At 44.1% G+C, this 21,311-nt stretch overlaps 2 protein-coding genes across 7 annotated transcripts in view; one reads left to right on the top strand and one right to left on the bottom strand.

Moving 5' to 3' along the window:
• LOC309617264 (uncharacterized protein) overlaps positions 1-21,311 on the top strand; it is a 59,727-nt gene that overhangs the window by 16,039 nt on the left and 22,377 nt on the right. For 3 of the 5 annotated variants that reach the window (XM_082369278.1, XM_082369282.1, XM_082369281.1), the window contains one exon: positions 397-4,416. The exons of 1 other annotated variant lie outside the window; for it this stretch is intronic. In XM_082369278.1, the coding sequence (XP_082225404.1) occupies positions 397-2,219 (1,823 nt within the window). In that variant the 3' untranslated portion in view covers positions 2,220-4,416. Of the gene's footprint in view, positions 1-396; positions 4,417-17,475; positions 19,387-21,311 lie in introns of those variants that run through there. One more of the 5 variants, XM_082369285.1, reaches the window with a different exon arrangement.
• Positions 10,344-19,729, bottom strand: LOC309617278 (uncharacterized protein). 2 transcript variants are annotated; one of them, XM_082369367.1, is made up of 4 exons: positions 19,448-19,729; positions 17,379-17,417; positions 15,436-15,562; positions 10,344-14,100 (listed from the first exon to the last, which is right to left on the bottom strand). In XM_082369367.1, exons 1-4 carry the CDS (start codon positions 19,460-19,462, stop codon positions 12,722-12,724), a joined length of 1,560 nt encoding a protein of 519 aa, XP_082225493.1. In that variant the 5' UTR covers positions 19,463-19,729; the 3' UTR covers positions 10,344-12,721. The 2 variants fall into 2 exon arrangements, with proteins under 2 accessions (XP_082225493.1, XP_082225492.1); XM_082369366.1 differs by having other exon boundaries at positions 17,379-17,466; positions 19,448-19,728.

Here is a 21,311-nt window from a genome sequence, read left to right as displayed (position 1 = left end):
TTGTGCACATATCCATATGTAGTCTTTAAGAACCAGCTAGTTACTTGCAATCAGATTTTCCTGGGCTTGGACACAGCCTTCTGCACAGAGGTCACCTGACACCAGCAGCTGAGGCCATGCTGAAACCCTTTTGTAGAGGAGTAAGTTGGAGACCTCGCCTCTACTTCTGGTACTGTCCACCATCATTGTGTCTTAACCAAGCGTTAGAGTTCCTCCGTACTGTGATGTTTAGAGGCCCAGGACTGAAATGGGCCCTTCCTCACCCTGATCCTGGCTCCCTCATCCTGCCAAAAGCCAGTGGACTCATTCATTGGTGTGTCACACATACATATGTGATGGAGTTGCTGCTTCCCACCAAAGTCAACATGTCCTTCACTAGCATTTCTTTGCTTTCAGGTTGTTGGTGTGAATCAGACAATGAGGAGGCCCCTTCTGAGCAGAGCGTTTTTGTAGGAGTGTCAGAGGTCAGGACTCCTGAGTCATGTCCATTTATCCAGAAAGCCCACCCATGTGAGATATGTGACCCACTCTTGAAAGACATTTTGCACCTGGCTGAACACCAGGGATCATGCCCTGCACAGAAACGGTACACATGTGACCCCTGTGGGCGAGGATTCCTGTTCAGTGAAAACGTTTATCAGCATCAGAAGCAATATAGTGGGAAGAATCCCGTCAGAAGGGATGATGATGGGGCCTCACTTGTGAAGAGCTGTGCTGTCCACATGTTAGGGAGACCTTTTACTTGCAGGGAGGAAGGGATGGACTTGCCGGATAGCTCTGGCCTCTTCCAGCACCGAAGTACTCACAGTGGAATGAGTCCATGCAGAAGGGCTGAGTTCGTGGAGCCTTTTCCACAAAGCTCCAGACTCGGGCGACACCAGGGAGACCATGATGAACTGATGCTTCTCAATTGCAGTGACAATGGAAAAGCCTTCCTGAACACCTTCACTCTCCTTGACAACCAGATAACTCAGGCTGAATTGCGAGCTTTTAGGTGCCTACCATGTGGAAATCTGTCCAAGGAGAAATCGGCTCTTATTCATCACAATAAAATTCATAGTGGAGAAATATCACATGTGTGTAAGGAGTGTGGAAAGGCCTTCATTCACCTGTCTCACCTAAAAACCCACCAGAAATTTCACACTGGAAAACGACAGTATACATGCAGTGAATGTGGAAAAGCTTACAGCAGAAGCTCCCACCTTGTTCAGCACCAGAGAATTCACACCGGAGAAAGGCCTTATGAGTGCAGCGAATGTGGAAAAGCTTTTAGCCGCAAAAACACACTTGTTCAGCACCAGAGAGTTCACACTGGAGAAAGGTCTTATGACTGCAGTGAATGTGGAAAAGCCTACAGCAGAAGCTCCCACCTTGTGCAGCACCAGAGAATTCACACTGGAGAAAGGCCTTATGAGTGCACTGAATGTGGGAAATTCTTTAGCCAAAGCTCTCACCTTATTGAGCACTGGAGAATTCACACTGGGGCAAGGCCTTACGAGTGCATAGAATGTGGAAAATTCTTTAGCCATAACTCCAGCCTCATTAAACACAGGAGAGTCCACACAGGAGCAAGGTCTTATGTGTGTGGCAAATGTGGGAAGGCTTTTGGCTGCAAAGACACACTTGTTCAGCACCAGATAATTCACACTGGAGCAAGGCCTTATGAGTGCAGCGAGTGTGGAAAGGCCTTCAGCCGTAAAGACACGCTTGTACAGCACCGGAAAATCCACACCGGAGAAAGGCCTTATGAGTGCAGCGAATGTGGAAAATTCTTTAGCCATAGCTACAACCTCATTGTGCATCAGAGAATTCACACTGGAGCAAAGCCTTATGAGTGCAGTGAATGTGGAAAATGCTTTAGCCACAACTCCAGCCTCACTTTACACCAGAGGGTTCACAGTGGAGCAAGGCCTTATGTGTGTAGTGAATGTGGGAAAACCTACATTAGTAGCTCCCACCTTGTTCAGCACAAGAAAGTACACACTGGAGCGAGGCCTTATGAGTGCAGTGAATGTGGGAAATTCTTTAGCCGCAATTCTAGCCTCATCCTTCACCAGAGGGTTCACACTGGAGAGAAGCCTTACGTGTGCAGTGAATGTGGGAAAGCCTATAGCAGAAGCTCCCATCTTGTTCGGCACCAGAAAGTTCACACTGGCGAAGGGCCTCATAAATGCTACATCTTTGGTGGCCCTTTAGCTGCATCTGTTACACTTGTTTAGCAGCCAGAAAGTTCACACTAGAGAAAGGCCTTATGAATGCAGAAAATGTGCTGTATCCTTGTTCAAGGTATTAGGACTCACACCAGAGAAGAGCTCTGTGAGTGCCCTTTGTGAGGGAGCCAGCAGGTCAACCTTGTACAATCGTACATCCACCCCGGGGAGATTCCTGACAAGTACCACGTAAGTGAGAAGCTCTCATGAGGTGCATTGCACTTCCTCAACTGTCCAGGGCTCTTGTCAGTTATATCACTGCCAGTGCCTGTGGTGGAAGCCATCTCATTGCTGTTAAGTTTACACGGTGTCTGTCAGTTACTCCAATATGCTCAGGAAAGGTGGACCCCTGTGCTGTCTCTCCTGATCCCTTGAGGGGATCGTGAATGTTCTGAGTGTATTGAAGATCCTCATTTCCTTCCCCGTGACGGGGTTCTGAGTGACCATGATCTATCTCTGGCTGAAAGGATCTGAACTGGAATCTGCTGGTGATTACCAGACAAGATTTCCCTTCTTCCTTGACAATGTTGACTGTAACATGATAGCTGTGACTTATTTATCCTGCTTTCAAGTCACCCAACCTTGGAACTCCCTGCCCCATGCTACTCTGGTTTGTGCAGTGATAAAGGCCTGCTGTGGCAGTTTTTACTCTTGGGAGGTCAGTTCACTGTGTCTAATGGATTGAGAATAAATTGGGTTTCGCCAGCCTGAAGGGAGGAACGAACACCTTTTGTTGGCACCAACTTTATGTGCCTCAGAAGGAACAGTAGGATGGCAGAGAACACCTCTCAGTCTAGTTTCGCCTAGTTTGCATTGTTGCCCAAGGCTTGCTAGAAAAGACTGAAGAGCTTTGTGCACCTAATCCTGTGGCCTAGAAGTCAGGATTTCCTGTGAGCCCAGAGTTCATTCTGAGGAGGGCACAGTTGGTGTGGAAATCTCCAGTGCTTGTGGAAGCAACATGAATTGGGTCCTTTGTTTCTAGGGAATGTCCCATATTCCCCAGCACTTTTGAGGGATTTCTGTCTCCTGGACCTGTACAGGAGCCAGTCCCTGATGTCCAGAATCCCATAGGCAAGTATCATTGACTTGGAAGGCTTTAGTCTTTTAGGGCAACATGGGAATCATAGTTGGTACAGAAACACTGAGATAATGGAGTGGGGATGACTGTGGCTAGTGAGAGGATGTGTGCCTATTCTAACGGAGGCATCTGTAAATGTCCATGTGATTTTGGCTGTATGGCATGAACGGTACAGAAATTCTAAGGACCTTCAGACATCTGAGTCTCCTGTGGCCAACGCACTGTCACAGTAAATAAAGGTTTGCAGATTTCTGTACGTCCCTCGGCTGTTGATGTTATGGCCATCACAGGCACAGGTAGGAACCCCAGCACTGACAAAAGGGAGATCCAGGGATCGGGCTTCTCTGACCCAGCCAACATTCCTAGTGACAGTAGTTGATGTGGACTTCATTGCTCTCCAGTTTTTGCTGATATTGAGGCAGGGCTTATCTCCCTAAATTGTGGGGAGAGGGATATGGTAGAACCAGAACAGTTGCCAGATGTGACTTTCCAAGAGGAATGGTAAATATGGATTTTTATGGGGAACATTTAGTTCTTAACATCTTTATTGAGGTATTGTGACATGAAATAAAATGAATATATGTAAAGTGTAAAGCGTGTTATGTTTCACCATGTGTGTATATACTGATGAGACCACACAATCAAGATAATGGAGATATCCCACACAACCTAAATATTCCTTGTGTCCCTTTATAATCCTTTCCTTCCAGTACTTTCTAACCCCCTTTCTCACAATTCACAAGTAATAGCATTTTCTAGAATTTCATATAAACAGAATCATATGGTATATACTTTCTGGGGAGTGGGACTCTGGCATTTTTCACTAACTATTTTGAGATTAATCCATCTTGTTGCATGTATCAATTGTTTGTATTGTTGAGAATTATTCCATTGTATAGATATACCACATTTGTTTTTTATCTATTCACCTGTTAGTGGATGTTTGGGTTTCCAATTTTTGACTGTTACAAATAAAGCTCCTATGAAGATTCGTGTATAAGTTATTACTGAATAACATTCCATTGTATGGCTATACCAGTTTGTTTATCCATTCACTGACTGAGGGACATCTTGATTGCTTCCAAGTTTTAGCACTTATCAATAAACCTGCATTATGCATTGTATGTAGGTTTTGTGTGGGTATAAGTTTTCAATTCGTTTGGGTTCAAGCCAAGGAGCATGATTTACTGGGTCATATAGTAAGAGTATGTTTAGTTTTGTAAGAAACACTCTTCCAAAGTGGCTCTCATTCTGCACTCCCACCAGCAGTGGGTGAGTGTTCCTGTTGCTCCATATCCTCGTCAGCATTTGATGTTGTCAGTGTTTTGGATTTTTGCCATTCACATAGGTGTGTAGTAATAGTATATTGTTGTTGCTTTCATTTGCAATTCCCTAAAGATATATGATGAATGTCTTCATATTCTTTTTTTTAAAATAAGTCTTTGATGGCTAGTTTTTTTTTTTGTTGTTGTTTTTTTTTTGGCTGCATCAGGTCTTAGTTGCGGCACGTGGAATCTTTTCTGGTGGTGCGCAGGTTCTTCGCTGTGGTGCATGGGCTTCTCTCTAGTTGTGACGTGTGGGGTTTCTCTGTCTAGTTGTGGCATGTGGGCTCCAGGGTGCGTGGGCTCTGTAGTTTGAAGCACGGGGGCTGTCTTGTTGAAGTGCGTGAGCTCAGTTGTTGTGGCTTGCAGGCTTAGTTGCCCCGCGGCATGTGGGATCTTAATTCCCTGACCAGGGATCAAACCCATGTCCCCTGCATCGGAAGGCAGACTCTTTATCACTGGACCACCAGGGAAGTCCCTCTTCATATTCTTTTAACAGTGTCTTTTGCAGAGCAGAAATTTTAAATTTTAGTCAAGTCCAGATTACTAAGTTTTCCTTTCATGGATTGTGTTTTTGGTGTTGTATCTAAAAAGTGATTGCCAAACCCAAGGTAACTTACATCGTCTCCTGTGTTATCTTCGAGGTGTTTTATAGTTTTGAGAAAATATTTGTAAAAGGTATAAGATGTGTGTCTGGATCACTTTTTTTTTTGGCTGTGCTGCACAGTTTGCGGGATCTTATTTCCCCTACCAGATATCAAACCCATGCCCCCTGCAGTGGAAACAGGGAGCCCTAACCACTGGACCACCAGGGAATTCCCTGGATCACTTTTTTATTGTTTATTTATTTTATAAACAGAATACATAATTTATTACCTATTTTACTATCTCTTAGCATTTTTTTGTTTAATTAATTTTATTTTGGCTCGCTGGGTCTTCACTGTGGCGTGCAGGCTTCTCTAGTTGCAGTGCACAGGCTCAATTGCAGTATGTGGGATCTTAGTTCCCCTACTGGGACCGCTGCATTGGGAGCATGGAGTCTTTTTTTTTTTTTTTTAATAAATTTATTTATTTATTTATTTATTTATATTTTTGTCTGTGTTGGGTCTTCATTGCTGCGTGCAGGCTTTCTCTAGTTGTGGCGAACGGGGGCTACTCTTCATTGCGGTGTGGGGGCTTCTCATTGTGGTGGTTTCTCTTGTTGTGGAGCACAGGCTCTAGGCGCACTGGCTTCAGTAGCTGTGGCACACAGCTACTGTAGTAGTTATGACTGGGTTAACTACCCAGTAACTACTGGGTAGTTATGACTCACGGGCTCTAGAGCGCAGGCTCAGTAGTTATGGCGCACGGGCTTAGTTGCACTGTGGCATGTGGGATCTTCTCGGACCAGGGCTCAACCCCGTGTCCCCTGCATTGGCAGGCGGATTCTTAACCACTGCGCCACCAGGGAAGTCCCTGGGAACGTGGAGTCTTAACCACTGGACCACCAGGGAAGTCCCTGGATCACTTTTTAAAGCCCATTTGTTGAAAAGACTTCTATCTCCATTCCTTTTCCTTTGTTCCCTTTTCAAAGACCACTTGAATGTATTTGTGTGGATCTATTTCTACACTCTCCATTCCAGTTTTTTCCATTTATTGAGATAATAATCATGTGGCTGTGGGGGGGTCTTATTGTCTTTTATTTTATTATATGGTTTATTCCATTAATTGATATTCAAATGTTAAGCCAACCTTGCATTTCCTGGGACAAATCCCCCAGATCATGTTGTATAATCCTTTGTGTATGTTGGCAAGGCAGTTTTCTGATATTTTGTTAATGTATTTTACATCTATATAGATGAATGATAATGGGTTTGTAGATTTGGGGTTTTTAAAAAAATATTTAATTAATTTATTTATTTGGTTGCACCGGGTCTTAGTTGCGGAAGGCAGGCTCCTTAGTTGTGGCATGTGAACTCTTAGTTGCGGCATGCATGTGGGATCTAGTTCCCTGACCAGGGATCGAACCTGGGTTCCCTGCATTGGGGGCGCGGAGTCTTAACCACTGCGCCACCAGGCAAGTTCCCACATTAATTTTTATATGTAGCATTTTTATCTTCATCTGGTTCAAAATATTTATGTTTTTAAAATTTCTCTTGTAATTTCTCCTTTTACCCAGAGGATAATTAGCAGTGTGTAGTTTAGTAAGTCTCTTTCTAGTAAATTTACAGGGATGGTATCCCAGAGCAGGAGGAATGCTTGTGATTTTTCAGTCAATGGTCCAAGTGTTACTGTTGAAATGGGGAAAATCTGTGAGTTATTTGAAATAACTTGGTTTTTCTTCATAAGATGGGAGACTCTTTTTTCCAGTTTCTCTTCTATTTACAGTATTTACAAGTGTCCTTTTCAATAGGTGGTTGGTTGGGACGTGGGCCCCATAGCCCCTGCTGATCTGCAGGGACACATGTTTTCTTCAGATCCTGTCTTGTAAATATGAGCTGCCAGGTTTTGTAGTTCAAAAGGGGCTAATTATTCTTTTTCTAAAATTTTATTATTTATTTATTTTATTTATTGTTGGCTGCGTCAGGTCTTCAGTTGCGGCACACGCGGGATCTTCTTTGAGGCGTGCGGGCTCAGTAGTTTTGGCGCGCAGGCTTAGTTGCCCTGTGGCATGTGGGATCTTAGTTCCCTGACCAGGGATAGAAGCCGCATCCCCTGCATTGTAAGACGGATTCTTTACCACTGGACCACCAGGGATGTCCCGGGGCTAATTATTTCCAAGTTCTATTTTTGAATTAGGTCTCCACCTTCACGTTTAACACCATTGGTAAAATGACATGAAACAGCTGCTCTTAACATCAGTACCTCTGTGACTTCCAACTGTTGAAATTAGGAATTTTTTCTAGTCGGTCTGAAAATCTCCTATAGTTTAAAAATACTTTTGTTTTACTGATTAAATTACTATACAATCGATTTTTCCTGGTCATGGACCACCAGACCAGAGACTCGTAAAGCATAGGCATCCTTATTACTGAAACTATGATTAAGAAACGTCACAAGACGATTAACCCCAGTTTCTTTGTTCCTCTCCTCTAAAACCCCCCAACTCAAAGAAACAATTGCAGTGGGTGTCAGACTTGTCTCCCACTCCCTTGATTGGTGCCCTGCAACAAACTCTTACTTTGCTACAAACACTCAATGTCAGTTTGGCTTTTGATCGGTTACAGTAGGGGGTCTGAGCAAGGGAAAGAGTAGGGGGAGAGGTGCTAAGGAGAGAGATCAAAAGGATAAGGGGGTGGGAGCGCTGGATGTGGGAGACTACTGCAGGACAAGGAGAGGGTGGATTTACAGGGGAATGAGTCTACTTTGTTCCTGCTGAAGTTTGTCGACTTGCTCATTAGTTTTGGCCAAATAATCTTTTAGTGATGTAACTTTTATTTCAGAATTTAATTTGGAGTCCTCTGCATACTAAGAAAAAACACTATCCATTGGGCTTGAGAACTCTTATTTCCTTTATTTTCAAAGGTGTCTTTCAAATTAACCCTTTTGTTCAAATCAAGTGTCCCCCAGAGTGGCCACTGAAGGCCCAAATCATCCTTAGGATAGTTATGCTATTCAGAAACACAGGCACACGGGACTTCCCTGTGTGGTCCAGACAACCCAGGAAAAAAAAACCAAAAAACAAAAAACATAACTCAAAGGACATCAAAAAAGGTATGAAAAGGAATGGCCTGATCCAGCAAGTATCTCAAACAACAGGGAACTAACAACAAAATCCAGGTGTCAAACTGAGAACGAAAAGCCACGAAACTCAACACAGAGCAGAGTTTAGACCTACTGCTGACTTACCACGTCTTCACGGACTCAAGTTGCCCTTGAGCAGCAAGGCACGAGGGACATCTGTGGGTACTGCACCTGGTGGAAGGCTGGGGTCTGCGGTGACAGGCAGTGCAGACAGTATCTCAGTGGGACTTCCACAATAAACATAATAGGTTGTAACATAGCTTCTACAGTGGATACATCCAGTTTATCTTGTTCCTTTTGTCCACTGAACATTGATTAGTGAGACACAGGCTCAACAGTAGTGTGAGCTGGAGGACTGATGATACTCAGTGTGGAAGCTCCTTACAACTTCTCCTATTACTATTTTACCTTCTTAATCTGAATTTGTCTTAAAAATTATTTTTTCACTTGCTTTGACACTAGTTGAGGAAATCATACATCTCTCATGCTTAACTGTTAGTAATCTGTCTATCATTTTCAATTTTGAATGAACAACTGCATATCATACAAAGACCTCGGAGAGAACTTTTACCACATTTAGTGAATATCCACTCTTCAGGAAATTCATCACAAAATTTACATTTGCATTTTGCATTTTTCTTTCAGTATATACAAAATATAGATAACAGCAAGTTCAGCAAGAATAGAAAATATTGCCTTTTCAATCTCACGTGTGTATCAGTTTGTCACAAGTCCAAACTCATAACTAAGTTTTAACAGGTTGAATCATTGAAAGGTTTGCAAACTTGTGAACTAACAGTGAATTGAACTTGGTATCTGATACAACAACAAAAAAAGGGAACTTCCTGTTTGCCTGCCTGTAAGGGAGAGTTCTAATTGTCAGGAAGTCACCCCAAAAAAAGCCAGAGCAGGTCTCATATGAGCTTTTGGGAAGTCTGGAATTCAGGAATCGGCAGACTTTCAGAAACAGGCATGTTTAAGGATTGAAACCTATCCGTAAAGGAGAGCGAATTATCACGTCATTTCCTGCCAAGATAGCTTGTGACCTTCTAACCTTCAAAGCCTGGGTACAAAGGGGGCATCCTACACGGGAGACAAAGGTTTGGGATTCCATGATCCCATCTCCTTGATGGGAACTGATTTATCAAGTCACCTGAAATTGTAGCAACAGTGAATGCACAGGGAGTTGAAATTATCTCTGAAAAATACTTGAAATGAATATTACAAAAAGTTATTAACAGTGATTATGTAGTTACTCAATGAAATTGGGAAAAATAGTTCTAGAGGGCTTCCCTGGTGGCGTAGTGGTTAAGAATCCGCCTGCCAATGCAGGGGACACGGGTTCGAGCCCTGGTCTGGGAAGATCCCACATGCTGTAGAGCAACTAAGCCCGTGCGCCCCAACTACTGAGCCTGTGCTGTAGAGCCCGTGAACAACAACTACTGAGCCCGCATACCACAACGACTGAAGCCCGCGCCTACAGCCCGTGCTCCACAACGAGAGAAGCCACCGCAATGAGAAGCCTGCGCACCACAACGAAGAGCAGCCCCCGCTCGCCGCCAACTAGAGAAAGCCCGCGCCCACCGACAAAGACTCAACCCAGCCAAAAATCAATTAAAAAGAAAAGGTAGGGCTTCCCTGGTGGCGGCAGTGGTTGAGAATCTGCCTGCCAATGCGGGGGACATGGGTTCGAGCCCTGGTCTGGGAAGATCCCACATGCCGCGGAGCAACTAGGCCCGTGAGCCACAATTACTGAGCCTGCGTGTCTGGAGCCCGTGCTCCCCAACGAGAGGCCGCGATAATGAAAGGCCCGCACACTGCGATGAAGAGTGGCCCCCACTTGCCGCAACTAGAGAAAGCCCTCGCACAGAAACGAAGACCCAACACAGCCATAAATAAATAAACAAATAAATAAAAATTTTTTAAAAAAAGTAATGGAGAATAAGTTAATGAGGACTGTACGGTGGGAATAGCACAAACATTCCACCCAGCAAAGTAACTTCAGAAAAGTCAAGTTCTAACACATTTCTTTTATTGTCTTCTTAGTTATTATAAAAAGGGAAATATCAGCCAACATTCACTACCAGTTGGAAAATAACTACTGTGAACATCTGAGATACACAGCTGGCAAATGAACACATTAAAAACGTTCAGCATGATGAACCATTAGGGAAATGCCATCAGACCACAGCAAGATAACTCTACACACTTTTAAAACAGGTTAATATTTAATACATTTAATATAACAGCCAAGTACAGGTGAAAAATATAGGGGAACTTGAATGCTCCCATACCGTTGATGGGAATGCAAAACGGTACAGTCATTCACTTTAGAATATGAAACCATATATTCATATAAAGGATTTTATGTACATGTTCATAATAAGCTTATCTGTGATAGCCAAACCAGAAACACACCACAAAACCCCATCCTTTAACAGATGAATGGATAAACAGTCAAAGGGTGGTATATCCAAACAGTGTATTTTTCAGGAATTAATAAACTATTAGGGAATTCCCTAGTGGTCCAGTGGTTAGGACTCAGTGCTTTCACCGCTCAGGGCCTGGGTTCAGTCTCCGGTCGGGGAACTAAGATCCCACAAGCCTTGCAGCATGGCAAAAAGAAAAAAAAAAAAAAACAGAACTATTCACATCAGCAACTTGGATGATTCTCAAGATAATTATGCACCATGAGAGAAAAAGGCAAATACAAAAGTAAACACATTAAGATTCCAATGATATTAAAACTCTAGGAAACATTAACTAATCGAATGTGAAAGAAAGTCAACAGTAGTTGCCTGGGAGCCCATGGAGAGATGTCAGAAGGTAGATATGTAACTGATGGATGTTTGTTATTATAATGATGGTTCTGTGATTTTACACATACTAAAACTTACCAAGCTGTACATTTTAAGTATATTCAGTTCAGTGCATACCAACTATGTAGCTTGATTAAGTTTTAATAAAAATTGGCTTCACATAAAAATCTGAATCTCCTTTTTGGAAAAGTAGAACTCTGGAAACCAACACATTAACTCCATCAGCTCTTCTTGTCTCATGGGAGGGACTCTGTCACAGTAGCAATAAAGACACCCGTCTTTATAGCAATGAAAGGTGTTTCTACTTGAGTTATCCAGAACCTCTTCCTGAGTCATAAACAAACATGCCAGGACTACATGATTTCCCCACTTTCATTTTTTTTTGCACTGTGCAGCAACGGCCTTGAGATAAACAATTTGGAGATGCTATGGGATCCTAAAACCTTTACAGTATTCAGTCTGACACTGACTTGGACCTCAAGAGAAGAGAAACAGCTCTGTACCTCCTAAGGATTTCTGCAAAAACTTTATCCTAAATGGCCATAATCCCTGTACGTTTGTGGATGCAACTTTTTAATTTTCCTAAAGATCCCAAATTACAGCAATTTTTCTTTTTATCGGAGTACAGTTGCTTTACTGGATGCAGCTTTAGAAAAGGCTCTTCCCTACTTGTTTGCTTGTCTCTCACTCCCTATTAATTCCCTGAGTGTTTCTGTACCAAATATGGTTCCCACCTGATGTCTCTAATCTAACGCTCAGCAACACCAGCCTACCACGTTGTGGACATTATGGCTCATGGCTCTTTTCCAGCTGGACTTAGAGAACTTCTTCTCTTGAACAGTACTGGGGGTATGATGTGACATCCTATGTGAAAAAGAGAACAACTCATGCTGCTCCAAAAAACAGTGGTGGTTCTCACAACTGTCCTCATCTCAGGGTGACATCAGGACCCACCAAAAATTCTGATATCCAGGTCACAACATTATTCCCACAAAACCCTGCAGGCGGCCTTGGACAACAATGCAAATTAGACACAAACTGCAATGAAAACTATTCTCTGCCATGATACTATCCCCACTGAGGTATACAAAGTTCCCAAACAGGTGACATAGAGCTAGAAAAATCCATCCTGAGTATGACATGAAATAATGCCACTGAAAAAGGTAAACCTCTGTAAGCCACCAGCAGAACCCAGACTGGGTCACCTTGGTCAAAGCTGGTTAAGTCCATGGCCTAGTCAGTTAGACACAAGAGAATGACAACACCCAAGTGCTCAGGCTACTCATGCTTCCCTCCACAGGATGCGAGAGCACAGAGGTCTACCTACCCTGATCACACTGGGGCGACCGCCACTTGGTAGAGGTAAGATGATTTTTACCACAGAAACTCACACTTGACATTAGTCTGGCAAGGGCCCTGCACAGGTTAGAAAGTAGAGTGTAGCTCCTTAAAAGCTTCATATGAACCTGGTACTCAAAGGCAATCTACACACTAGGGCTGTTCAGATGTATGGCATTCAACTTCCAGTTGATGACTCCCTCACAGAGTCTATTCAGTATGATGTATTAACTAAGGAGACAGCTCATTTGCTGCTCTCATCTCATTTGAAGGCCTTTCTCCAGTATGAACTTTCTGGTGACGAATGAGGTTAGACCTTCGGCTGAAAGCTTTCCTACATTTGCTGCACTCAAAGGGTCTGTCTGGGCTGTGAAGTTTCTGATGCTGAGTCAGAGCAGACCTTTGACTAAAGACTTTTCCACATTTGCTACATTCAAGAGGCCTCTCTGTAGTGTGAACTTTTCGGTGTTGAGTAAGTTGGGTGCTTTGGCTAAAGAATTCTCCACATTCAGTGCACTCATATGGTCTTTCTCCAGTGTGAATTCTCTGGTGTTGAGTGAGGCCAAAGCTTTGGCTAAAAAGTTTCCCACATTCAATGCATTTATAAGGCCTTGCTCCAGTGTGAACTCTCTGGTGCTTAATGAGAGTAGAGCTTTGGCTAAAAAGTTTCCCACATTCACTGCATTCATATGGCCTTTCACCAGTGTGGATTCTCTGGTGTTTAATGAGGCTGGGACTTTGGTTAAAGAATTTCCCACATTCACTGCACTCATAAGGCCTTGTGCCTGTGTGAACTCGCCGGTGTTTAATTAGGTTGGAGTTGGACGTAAAGAATTTTCCACATTCATTGCATTTATAAGGCCGTGATCCAGTGTGAATTCTCTGATGTTCACTGAGGCTGGAGCTTTGGCTAAAGAACTTCCCACATTCACTACACTCATAAGGCCTTTCTCCAGTGTGAATTCGCTGGTGCCGAACAAGTGTGGGTTTGTTGCTAAAAGCTTTCCCACATTCCCTGCACTCATAAGGCCTTTCTCCAGTGTGGACTCTCTGGTGCTGAATAAGTATGTGTTTATAGCTGAAGGTTTTCCCACATTCACTGCATTCATAAGGCCTCTCTCCAGTGTGGACTCTCTGGTGCTGAGCAAGCCTGTACTTGCGGCAGAAGGCTTTACCACATTCACTGCACTTATAGTGCCTTTGTTCATTGTGAAAGGCTTCCACACATTCGGCGTCCTTTTGTGGAGTGACCTGGTGCTGGAGATGGCTAGAGCTACCAGGGAAATTCTTCCCAGCCTCCTGGCATGTGGAAGACTTCTTGGATGCATGGACTGTGTGGCTGTTCATAAAGGCCTTACCCACGTCTCTTCTAAAGAGTTTCTTTCCACTGTGCTGGTGAAATTTCACACCTGACCCACACAGTTTCTGGCCAGGGTTTGTTCCGAGGTCCTCAGCTGGATGCAAACCACCTTCTAAGTCCGGGCTACACCTCTCCCAGGGATAGGCCTCCTGGGTGGACAGGTTTGTCTTTGAAGTATTTATTCGTGGCACTTCTACAAAAACATTCTGCTCAGAAGGTGTCTCCTTGACCTCTGCTCCATGCCAACAACCTGAAAGCACAGACATATGGATGAACTTCATGTAGATTTTGGTAGAAGGAGGCAGCCCCATCACAAATATCAAATATGTGTCTGACATACCAAGGAAATAATCCATGGGACTGTTTTCAGGACAAGGGAGCTGGGGGCAGGTAAGGAAAGGGCAGCTGTGCAGGACTGGGCCTCTCCACGTCACAGAACAGGGAGGACTCACCATGCAAAAGACACAAGGATGGGGTCGAGCACACAGAGGAGCTGGGGTCCACCACTCACTCCTCCAGGAACGGTTTTCACCAGGGCCTTGGTTGCTGGTGACACATGTGTGCTGTATGGAAAGCTGTGTCCAGGCCCAGCAAAATCCGATTGTCACTGAGTAGCTGGTGTTCAAGGACTATTTTGAGGATAGGTGCAGAACTCATGACACGTTAAGTGTAGGCCAATATTGAAAAGCAAAGAGGAGTTAGGATGGAGAGGACCAATGTGGAGTGGAAGACAGAGAAGCAAGGGATAATCCTGGGTTCGAAGTCAGAGTAGATACGACAGGAGTAAAGTGTCAAGAATGGGTAGGAAAGACAGAAATGAGGTACACAGTCACTGTCCTTGGCACCAAAACAGTGCTGGGCACAGGACATGTTCCTGATATGACTTGAATCCAACCATAATATCACATCCTTCCCCTGATGCCAATCACCAGACCCAGGCTCACTTTGAGCCCCTCATGTTGTGCCTGGAATCATGTCCACTCTGTCATGTACCCAGGGTTCTCCTCCCAGCTCCACTTGGACAACATGGGACCTAGAAAATGCAAGTCCTAAGGGAAAGACAGGACAGGTGAGCGGTCAGTACTGGCCCACAAGGGCAATCAATTCCAAAACAATCTCAGGAAAGAAAAACAGTATCCCATATTGAATCTTTGAGAAGAATATCATTAGCAACAGCCAGGTGGACCCCACAAACAGTGACCATGTCGGGTCCGAGCAATTCCTGGTACAGTCAGGCCCCAGGAAATGACAGCCAGAAAAGGGCAGAACCTGGAGTACAGAGGTGGCATGGGTCTACAGTCAACTTAGCAGGGAGTGGCTGAGACTAATGAAACCCGCTGGACTAATTCCAAGTCATTTGACACAGAAAACCTTCAATGAAAAAACTTCAGAGCACTTGGCATTAGGGCTACTTGTGAAAGGAGGTCATATACACACTCGGCCTTAGCACCGACAGCACAGATGACAGGGAAGCAGTAATAGAGATGTGCCCATTGTCTAGCTGTGAAAAAACAGACTTGCCTTTGGAAAAAAGGGGAAAGGCAGAGACCTGCCCAGGATGCTGGGATAGGTGTGAGGGCCTTACCCAATGATGCAACAAGTGCAAAGGTCTCCAACATGACATCACGGTACAGGAATCTCTGGGCCTCATCAAGAAGCCTCCATTCCTCCTGGGAAAAGTACACAGCCACGTCCTCAAAGGTCACAGAGCCCTGTGATGACAGGGACAGATGTCTCCATAAGCAGTCTCTCTCCCCAGGATCCTGTAAGTACCCCTAACCCATACTCACTCTGGGTTCATCATCCTCCCCAGCTCCCTAACTCAGAGGGCACTGGTACCGAATAACTCTTCATGCTTCCTTGAGCACTAGGTACAACTCTCAGCAGCAACAGGCAGGTGGACAGATAGATGCCATCTAAGCTGTGGGCCTGGTATGCAGGGCCCCCTCCCTCTCCTGTGAGACAACAGCCTGAGAGTCCCCAGGATCACGTCTCCTAGACACAAACAAACTTGGGCTCATCGTCCTCTCAAACTCCTGGTATGAGGGCCCTGGGGCATCTTGGTCACACACCTTCCCCACATGCATATTACTCACTGCCTAACTCCTCATACATCTGATCCCCATCACCACCACCCGGCCCACGAAATTGGCATGTCTCCTGGCTCCTCACATACCCTTCTGCACACAGCATCAGAAAGTGCCTGCCAATGCAACAGGATCCCACCGTACCCCAACTCTCCACTGGCGGTTCCCCAGCCCTGTTCTGAAGGCTTCCCCACCAGGCCTTGTTCCTGACTTTAACCTCGGTCAAAACATGCAGATCTAAATACCCCTGGTCTGGTTCCACTTCTGTGTTCCTCACTATGTCTCTTCACCAATTAGAACCTTGTCCATATAACACCCATTTAAAATCCACACCCACTTGACACACCTAAGGTAAACTCATCTGACAGAAACTCCCCAAGTTCCACCACAAAAGCCTGGTGAGTGCATAGGAGGAGAAATAACAGCAGCCTGACTTTGCTATCACTTCACCTCCATTTCTGCTTTCCCTTTGCATCAATTTCACAGCCACTCTCCCATGAAAACCTGGGCCACCTGCTGGACTTTCACCACCCCCTTCTGTGCCACTGATGATCAGTCCTGTTCCTTGAATGTCTTTGTGACACCCACAGCCCCCCTCTCCTCCCTTGTCCCCTAATGCATCCTGAAGCCTCCCCCAGCACTCTAGATCTGCATGTTCAGCTGTCCACTTGTCTCCTATACTTGGGAGTCACTGAAACAGCTGAGACTCAACATGGCCAAAACCCAAATCCTAATACTCTCACTAAAAAGGATTCCTACCACTGACTTCTGCATCTCAGTTTGATGGTACTTCCACACTTCCAGATGCAAAGGGAAAAAACTGGAGTCATCTGTGACCCCTCCACCTTAGAAAACCTGGTCAGCCCCTACTTTAAAAGCAAATCCAGAAGTCAAGTGTTTCTCCTACCTCCACATCCACCCACCCTGTCCAGCCACAACCAATGCTTATCTGGATGACTGCAACAGCCTCCTTGATTATCTCCTTGTCTTCCTCTCCCCCAGTCTGTTCTGCACTCTGCACCCAGGGGTAGCCTTTTAAATCCTAAGTAAGATCACTTTTCTTCTCTGTTTCAAATATACCATGGCTGCTATCACTCTCAGAACAGACTTCTGAGAGTACCATTCTAGGTGCAACTTCTCAAAGTACCACTCTAGGCCTGACTCCGACCCCCTTGCTCTCCATCCTCACCAGACATTAAGAGAGACCTAGAAGTCCTAGAACACTCCCATCTCACTCTCATCCCCAAGCATTTGTACATACTAACCCCTGTACCTAAGACAACCTTTCACATCTCAGTCCACTGGCTGCCAAAAATGGGTATCTGTCCATATAACCTCTGGCCTGGACTTAGAAACTTGGGTTTAGGGTTTCTCTAAGGTCTTGAGATACCAAGGCCAGGAAGGGTGGCAGCAAAAGAGTTCCAGGACACCTGACACTCACCAGTGCAGTGTCCATAAGTGGTTCTGCTGAATGTGGAACCTGTAGGAAGAGCAGGGCCATGTAACTTTAATTCCCATCAGCAACATAGCTGAAAAAGAAGATTAATGAGTGAACCGTTTAATACTGAAGGCAAGGATAAATGCTCAAGGGAAAAATAAAGCATGTAAAAGAGGGCAGAAAATGTTATAGAGTTGTGCCATAAAGTCACGTGGATAACTTGAGAAAAGGCTTTCCAGAAGTGGGACAAACAGGTGAAAATCCTCTCTATCAGAGTCATGCCTGGTGTGTTTGAGCAGCATCCACGAGGATGGTGTGACTGGAGCCCAGTGAGCCAGAAGAATAAGGGATCGTGTTGGTGAGGAAGTGGTGTTGGCAGGTCATATAGCACTGTTAAAGCCCTGACCCATAAATATCAAAATTTAGTCTCATTTTATGTACATGTCTGTTTCTGACACTTCCATTTGTTTCCCTTTTTCTGTTTGTCCCTTGCCAATAACAGATTTTTCTCTTCCCATAGCTTGTAGCTGCCCCTAACAGGTGGCCAGGAGTTCTTATACTTCCTTTTCAAATTTTACTCTGGTTATATTAAAAAATTATTGTTTTATATAAAATTCCAGCTTACATAATCCATAGATTAAATTCCGATTTGAAATCACTATAACATTGTATAATTTAAGAATATGTACTTTTAATACTTATCCATATTCTTTGGTGTTAAATTTTCCATAAATATTCAGACAGATTATCTGTAATTTCCTACATGCTTTTCTCTCCTGTGGAAGAGAACAGAACCACCATTTTCTGACTATGCATTCAAAATGAATCTCTGATAAAGGGGTTGTTCCTAGAATCAGTAAAAGTGCTTGGCCTCCAGCAGTTGGGGATAACTGGACCTCATTTTGGACTCTTTAAATTTAAGAGAAAGGAAACAAGCTATAGGACCTGACCTCTATTCCATCCTCATTATAGAGACATGGAAATATCTTCTTGAGCTCTTAATATCCTGCTAGGGTTTTGAAGCATTATGACTTTTTATCCTTACAATGATTCTTTTCAGCCCCCTTAAAACAAGTATTTTAACAAAATATTTTAATCATTTTCTCTTACAAGATCACCAGAGGAAAATGATTTAACAGTAAAATAAATATTAGTGGAAGAGCACAATCTCTTAAAACACTAAAATCCTCTGTGTGTGTGGACTGTAAAAAAGTAAGTTTATGTAAGGCATAAGTGTGTGTCAAAATATAACTGTGAAATAGCTTAAGTATAATTTTCATTCAAAGAACTAAGTTAAAATTAGTAACACGGAGCAAAACAAGATGAGTAAGTGGAAACGTTAATTTAAATACAATAAAAATTTTAACATATAAACTAGACAGATGTGTGCTTTATATACTCCAGAACACATCGCAAGTATGGCTACAGTACTAGTGCTTATAGATACAGAAAGCAAACCAAAAAAAAAACCAAACAAAACCCAAACAAAAAAACCATAGGCAAAAAAAGGCCTTCAACAGGAAAACGTACAGACATTTTACTCATGTATTCATATCTACAGAATACTGCACAAAAAGGAAAATGGATACCCTGCATGAAAAACATGGATAAAGTCACACCATATTGTGCAAATGAAGAAAAACACATAATACTTATATGATTCCATTCATTAAGTTTTAAAACAAGCAACCGAAACTAAACTGCAGCCGTCAAATATTTTCCACATAGTTGGCAAAACTATCAAGAAAAGCAAGTAAACGCTTACTTTAAACAACAGACAATAACTTTGGGGGGATGGGTATAATTGTTTTGAAGGACCCCACTGGCGGCTTCTGGGGTCGCATTTTTTGACCTCAGCGCTTAACAGATACTAATTTTAGAGCTGCTTATTCAACTGCATGTGTAAGTTCTGTGCAATTTTTATCCACGCAGGTCATATTTTAAAATCCGGAAAACCAAGGTTTGGGGGCACGAATAAATATAAATATAGGACACGCGCAAGAAAAAATTGGTAAGATCAGAAACAGTGCAGAATGAGAAGAGTTGGGGGAGGGCCCTGAGGGCGCATTTACCTGAATCAGACCCATCAGCGCGGCCGCCGCCAAGGGAGTCTGTGTGCGAAGGTGGGTCCCGGGCGCGGCGGCCCCCGTCCCGGCCCCGCGATAGAGTCAGGCCGGATAGCGCCCACACCGAGCCTCAGACCCGCCTCAGAGCAGCGGGCACAGCAGCTTCCTGGTTCCCTGATCTCGGGCTGGACCAGCGTCCTCAACCTCACCACCAGGGACCAGATCCGAGTTTACAAAATGTCGCCGGCGATCCACGCCGGAAGGCCCGCCCAAACGCCGTCCTCCAGACGGAAGTGCCTCTGCCCGAGTCTTCATTGGTCCAGTGCCGCTGACGCGCGGCGCAGTGCTTTCAGGGTAATGTAGTTCACAACGCTCCCGTCCCCGGCAAGAGGCGGTGCCCCCCAACCTCCAGGGAAATGTTCCGCCTCACCCGGAGGGTTGCTGGGAAGTACAGAGGCTGTGAGCACGGGGCGGGGTTTCACGTTTCTTAAAGGGGACGCACCCAGATTTCCTTGAAATGTAGTCTGTGCTGATCACAGAGAGGTACAGTGACATTAATATTTCAGATGTTCCCCAAACCGGCAAAACCAAATGGGCATATGATTCCGGGTTGTCGCTCAGACACAAAGTGCATCCATGCTGAGCTGGAGTCCAATAAACATTGTCTTGTTGATCTTCCAGTACATGTAGGCTGAAGCTTTAGACTCAATTTATGAGCCTCACTGTGTTAGGTCAGGGTCAAGAAAGTAAAGACTTCATACAGGGCCATGCCGGGCAAGACAGAGGAAGGATATGGGGCGGCCAGAAGCAGGTGGACCAGGCGCTGTGTCTCTGATTCCGTCACAAAAAAACGTAAAGCCTGTTACACTGTCCCATTCAGGAACCGACACATATTTCTTACTCCACATTTTAATATGTATTCAGTTCTTCTCTAGAAGCTAAGATCTACCTATCTGAAAAGAAGAGGGACTTACCATATGCAACTTTCTGTCTGGAGAGTGACTCATAGCTTATTCGGAAAGGGGGCATCTGAACCCAGAGATAAAGGATTGGATTACATGATCTCCTTTCCTTGCTGGGGAGTCAATATAATTTCACCTGCAAGTGCAGTGAAAATGCATGGAGAGTTGAGCTTATCTCAGGAAAATATTTGTGAAATGTTGAAATTGCTGAAATCAATCATTATTTAGTTATTCAAAAGTGGTGGCCAAAATAGCTCTTGGCCATGTGAACGAGGTTAGGATCTCAGTGAAGACTGAAGGAACACTGAAGTCTGAGAATGAGGGAATGAAGCTGAGCACGTAGTTACACAGGAAACTTGGCTAATCTGTGGATATAGCTCTCCAAGTTGTGATTTATCATTTATTTATTCAAATCATTTTTTAGTATACCAAACAATGCCAGCTTGAAGGGTGACATAGAGAGAGCAGATATCTTTGCCAGAATGCTAAGAACAAACAGGGCATCTGTGCCATCATATTTATACCATCCTTAACAAGCACTCATTAAGTGCCTACTCCATTCCAAGAACTATTTTGGCTGCATGGGACCCATCAAGAACCAAAGAGACAAAGATCCCTGCCCTCATGAGTCTGACTTTCCGGTCAAAGGAGATGGACAGTAAAAATTAATGACAACATAATCAATTACATAATACTTTTACGTGTTATGAGTGTTAACCAAAATTTCAGAAATGAATATCTGATTGAAATTAAGACGCATTTATTTGGGGCTTGTTAGGACTGCAGCCTGGGAGACACAGTTTTGAGAAGCACTAAAATTGTGGTCCCATGGACTACAAAATGGAGGAAGGTTATAAAGGCAAAAACCGGAAGGCCACGGTTAGTTCCATAAATTCTTTGTGAAGAAT

Source organism: Balaenoptera borealis (assembly GCF_965194805.1).
Source record: "Balaenoptera borealis genome assembly, chromosome: 19".
In the NCBI taxonomy this organism is placed as follows: Eukaryota; Metazoa; Chordata; class Mammalia; order Artiodactyla; family Balaenopteridae; genus Balaenoptera; species Balaenoptera borealis.
The sequence above is the reverse complement of the archived record's forward strand: the minus strand, read 5'-3'. Positions and strand labels throughout refer to the sequence as shown.

Coding starts and splice junctions, on each gene's coding strand:
- LOC309617278 (XM_082369366.1), bottom strand. CDS start 17,438: ATGGCCCTGCTCTTCCTACAGGTTCCACATTCAGCAGAACCACTTATG. Junction 15,563..17,378: donor CACTTATGGACACTGCACTG/GTGAGTGTCAGG, acceptor CTGTCATCACAG/GGCTCTGTGACCTTTGAGGA. Junction 14,101..15,435: donor TGCACTTGTTGCATCATTGG/GTAAGGCCCTCA, acceptor CTGTGCTTTCAG/GTTGTTGGCATGGAGCAGAG.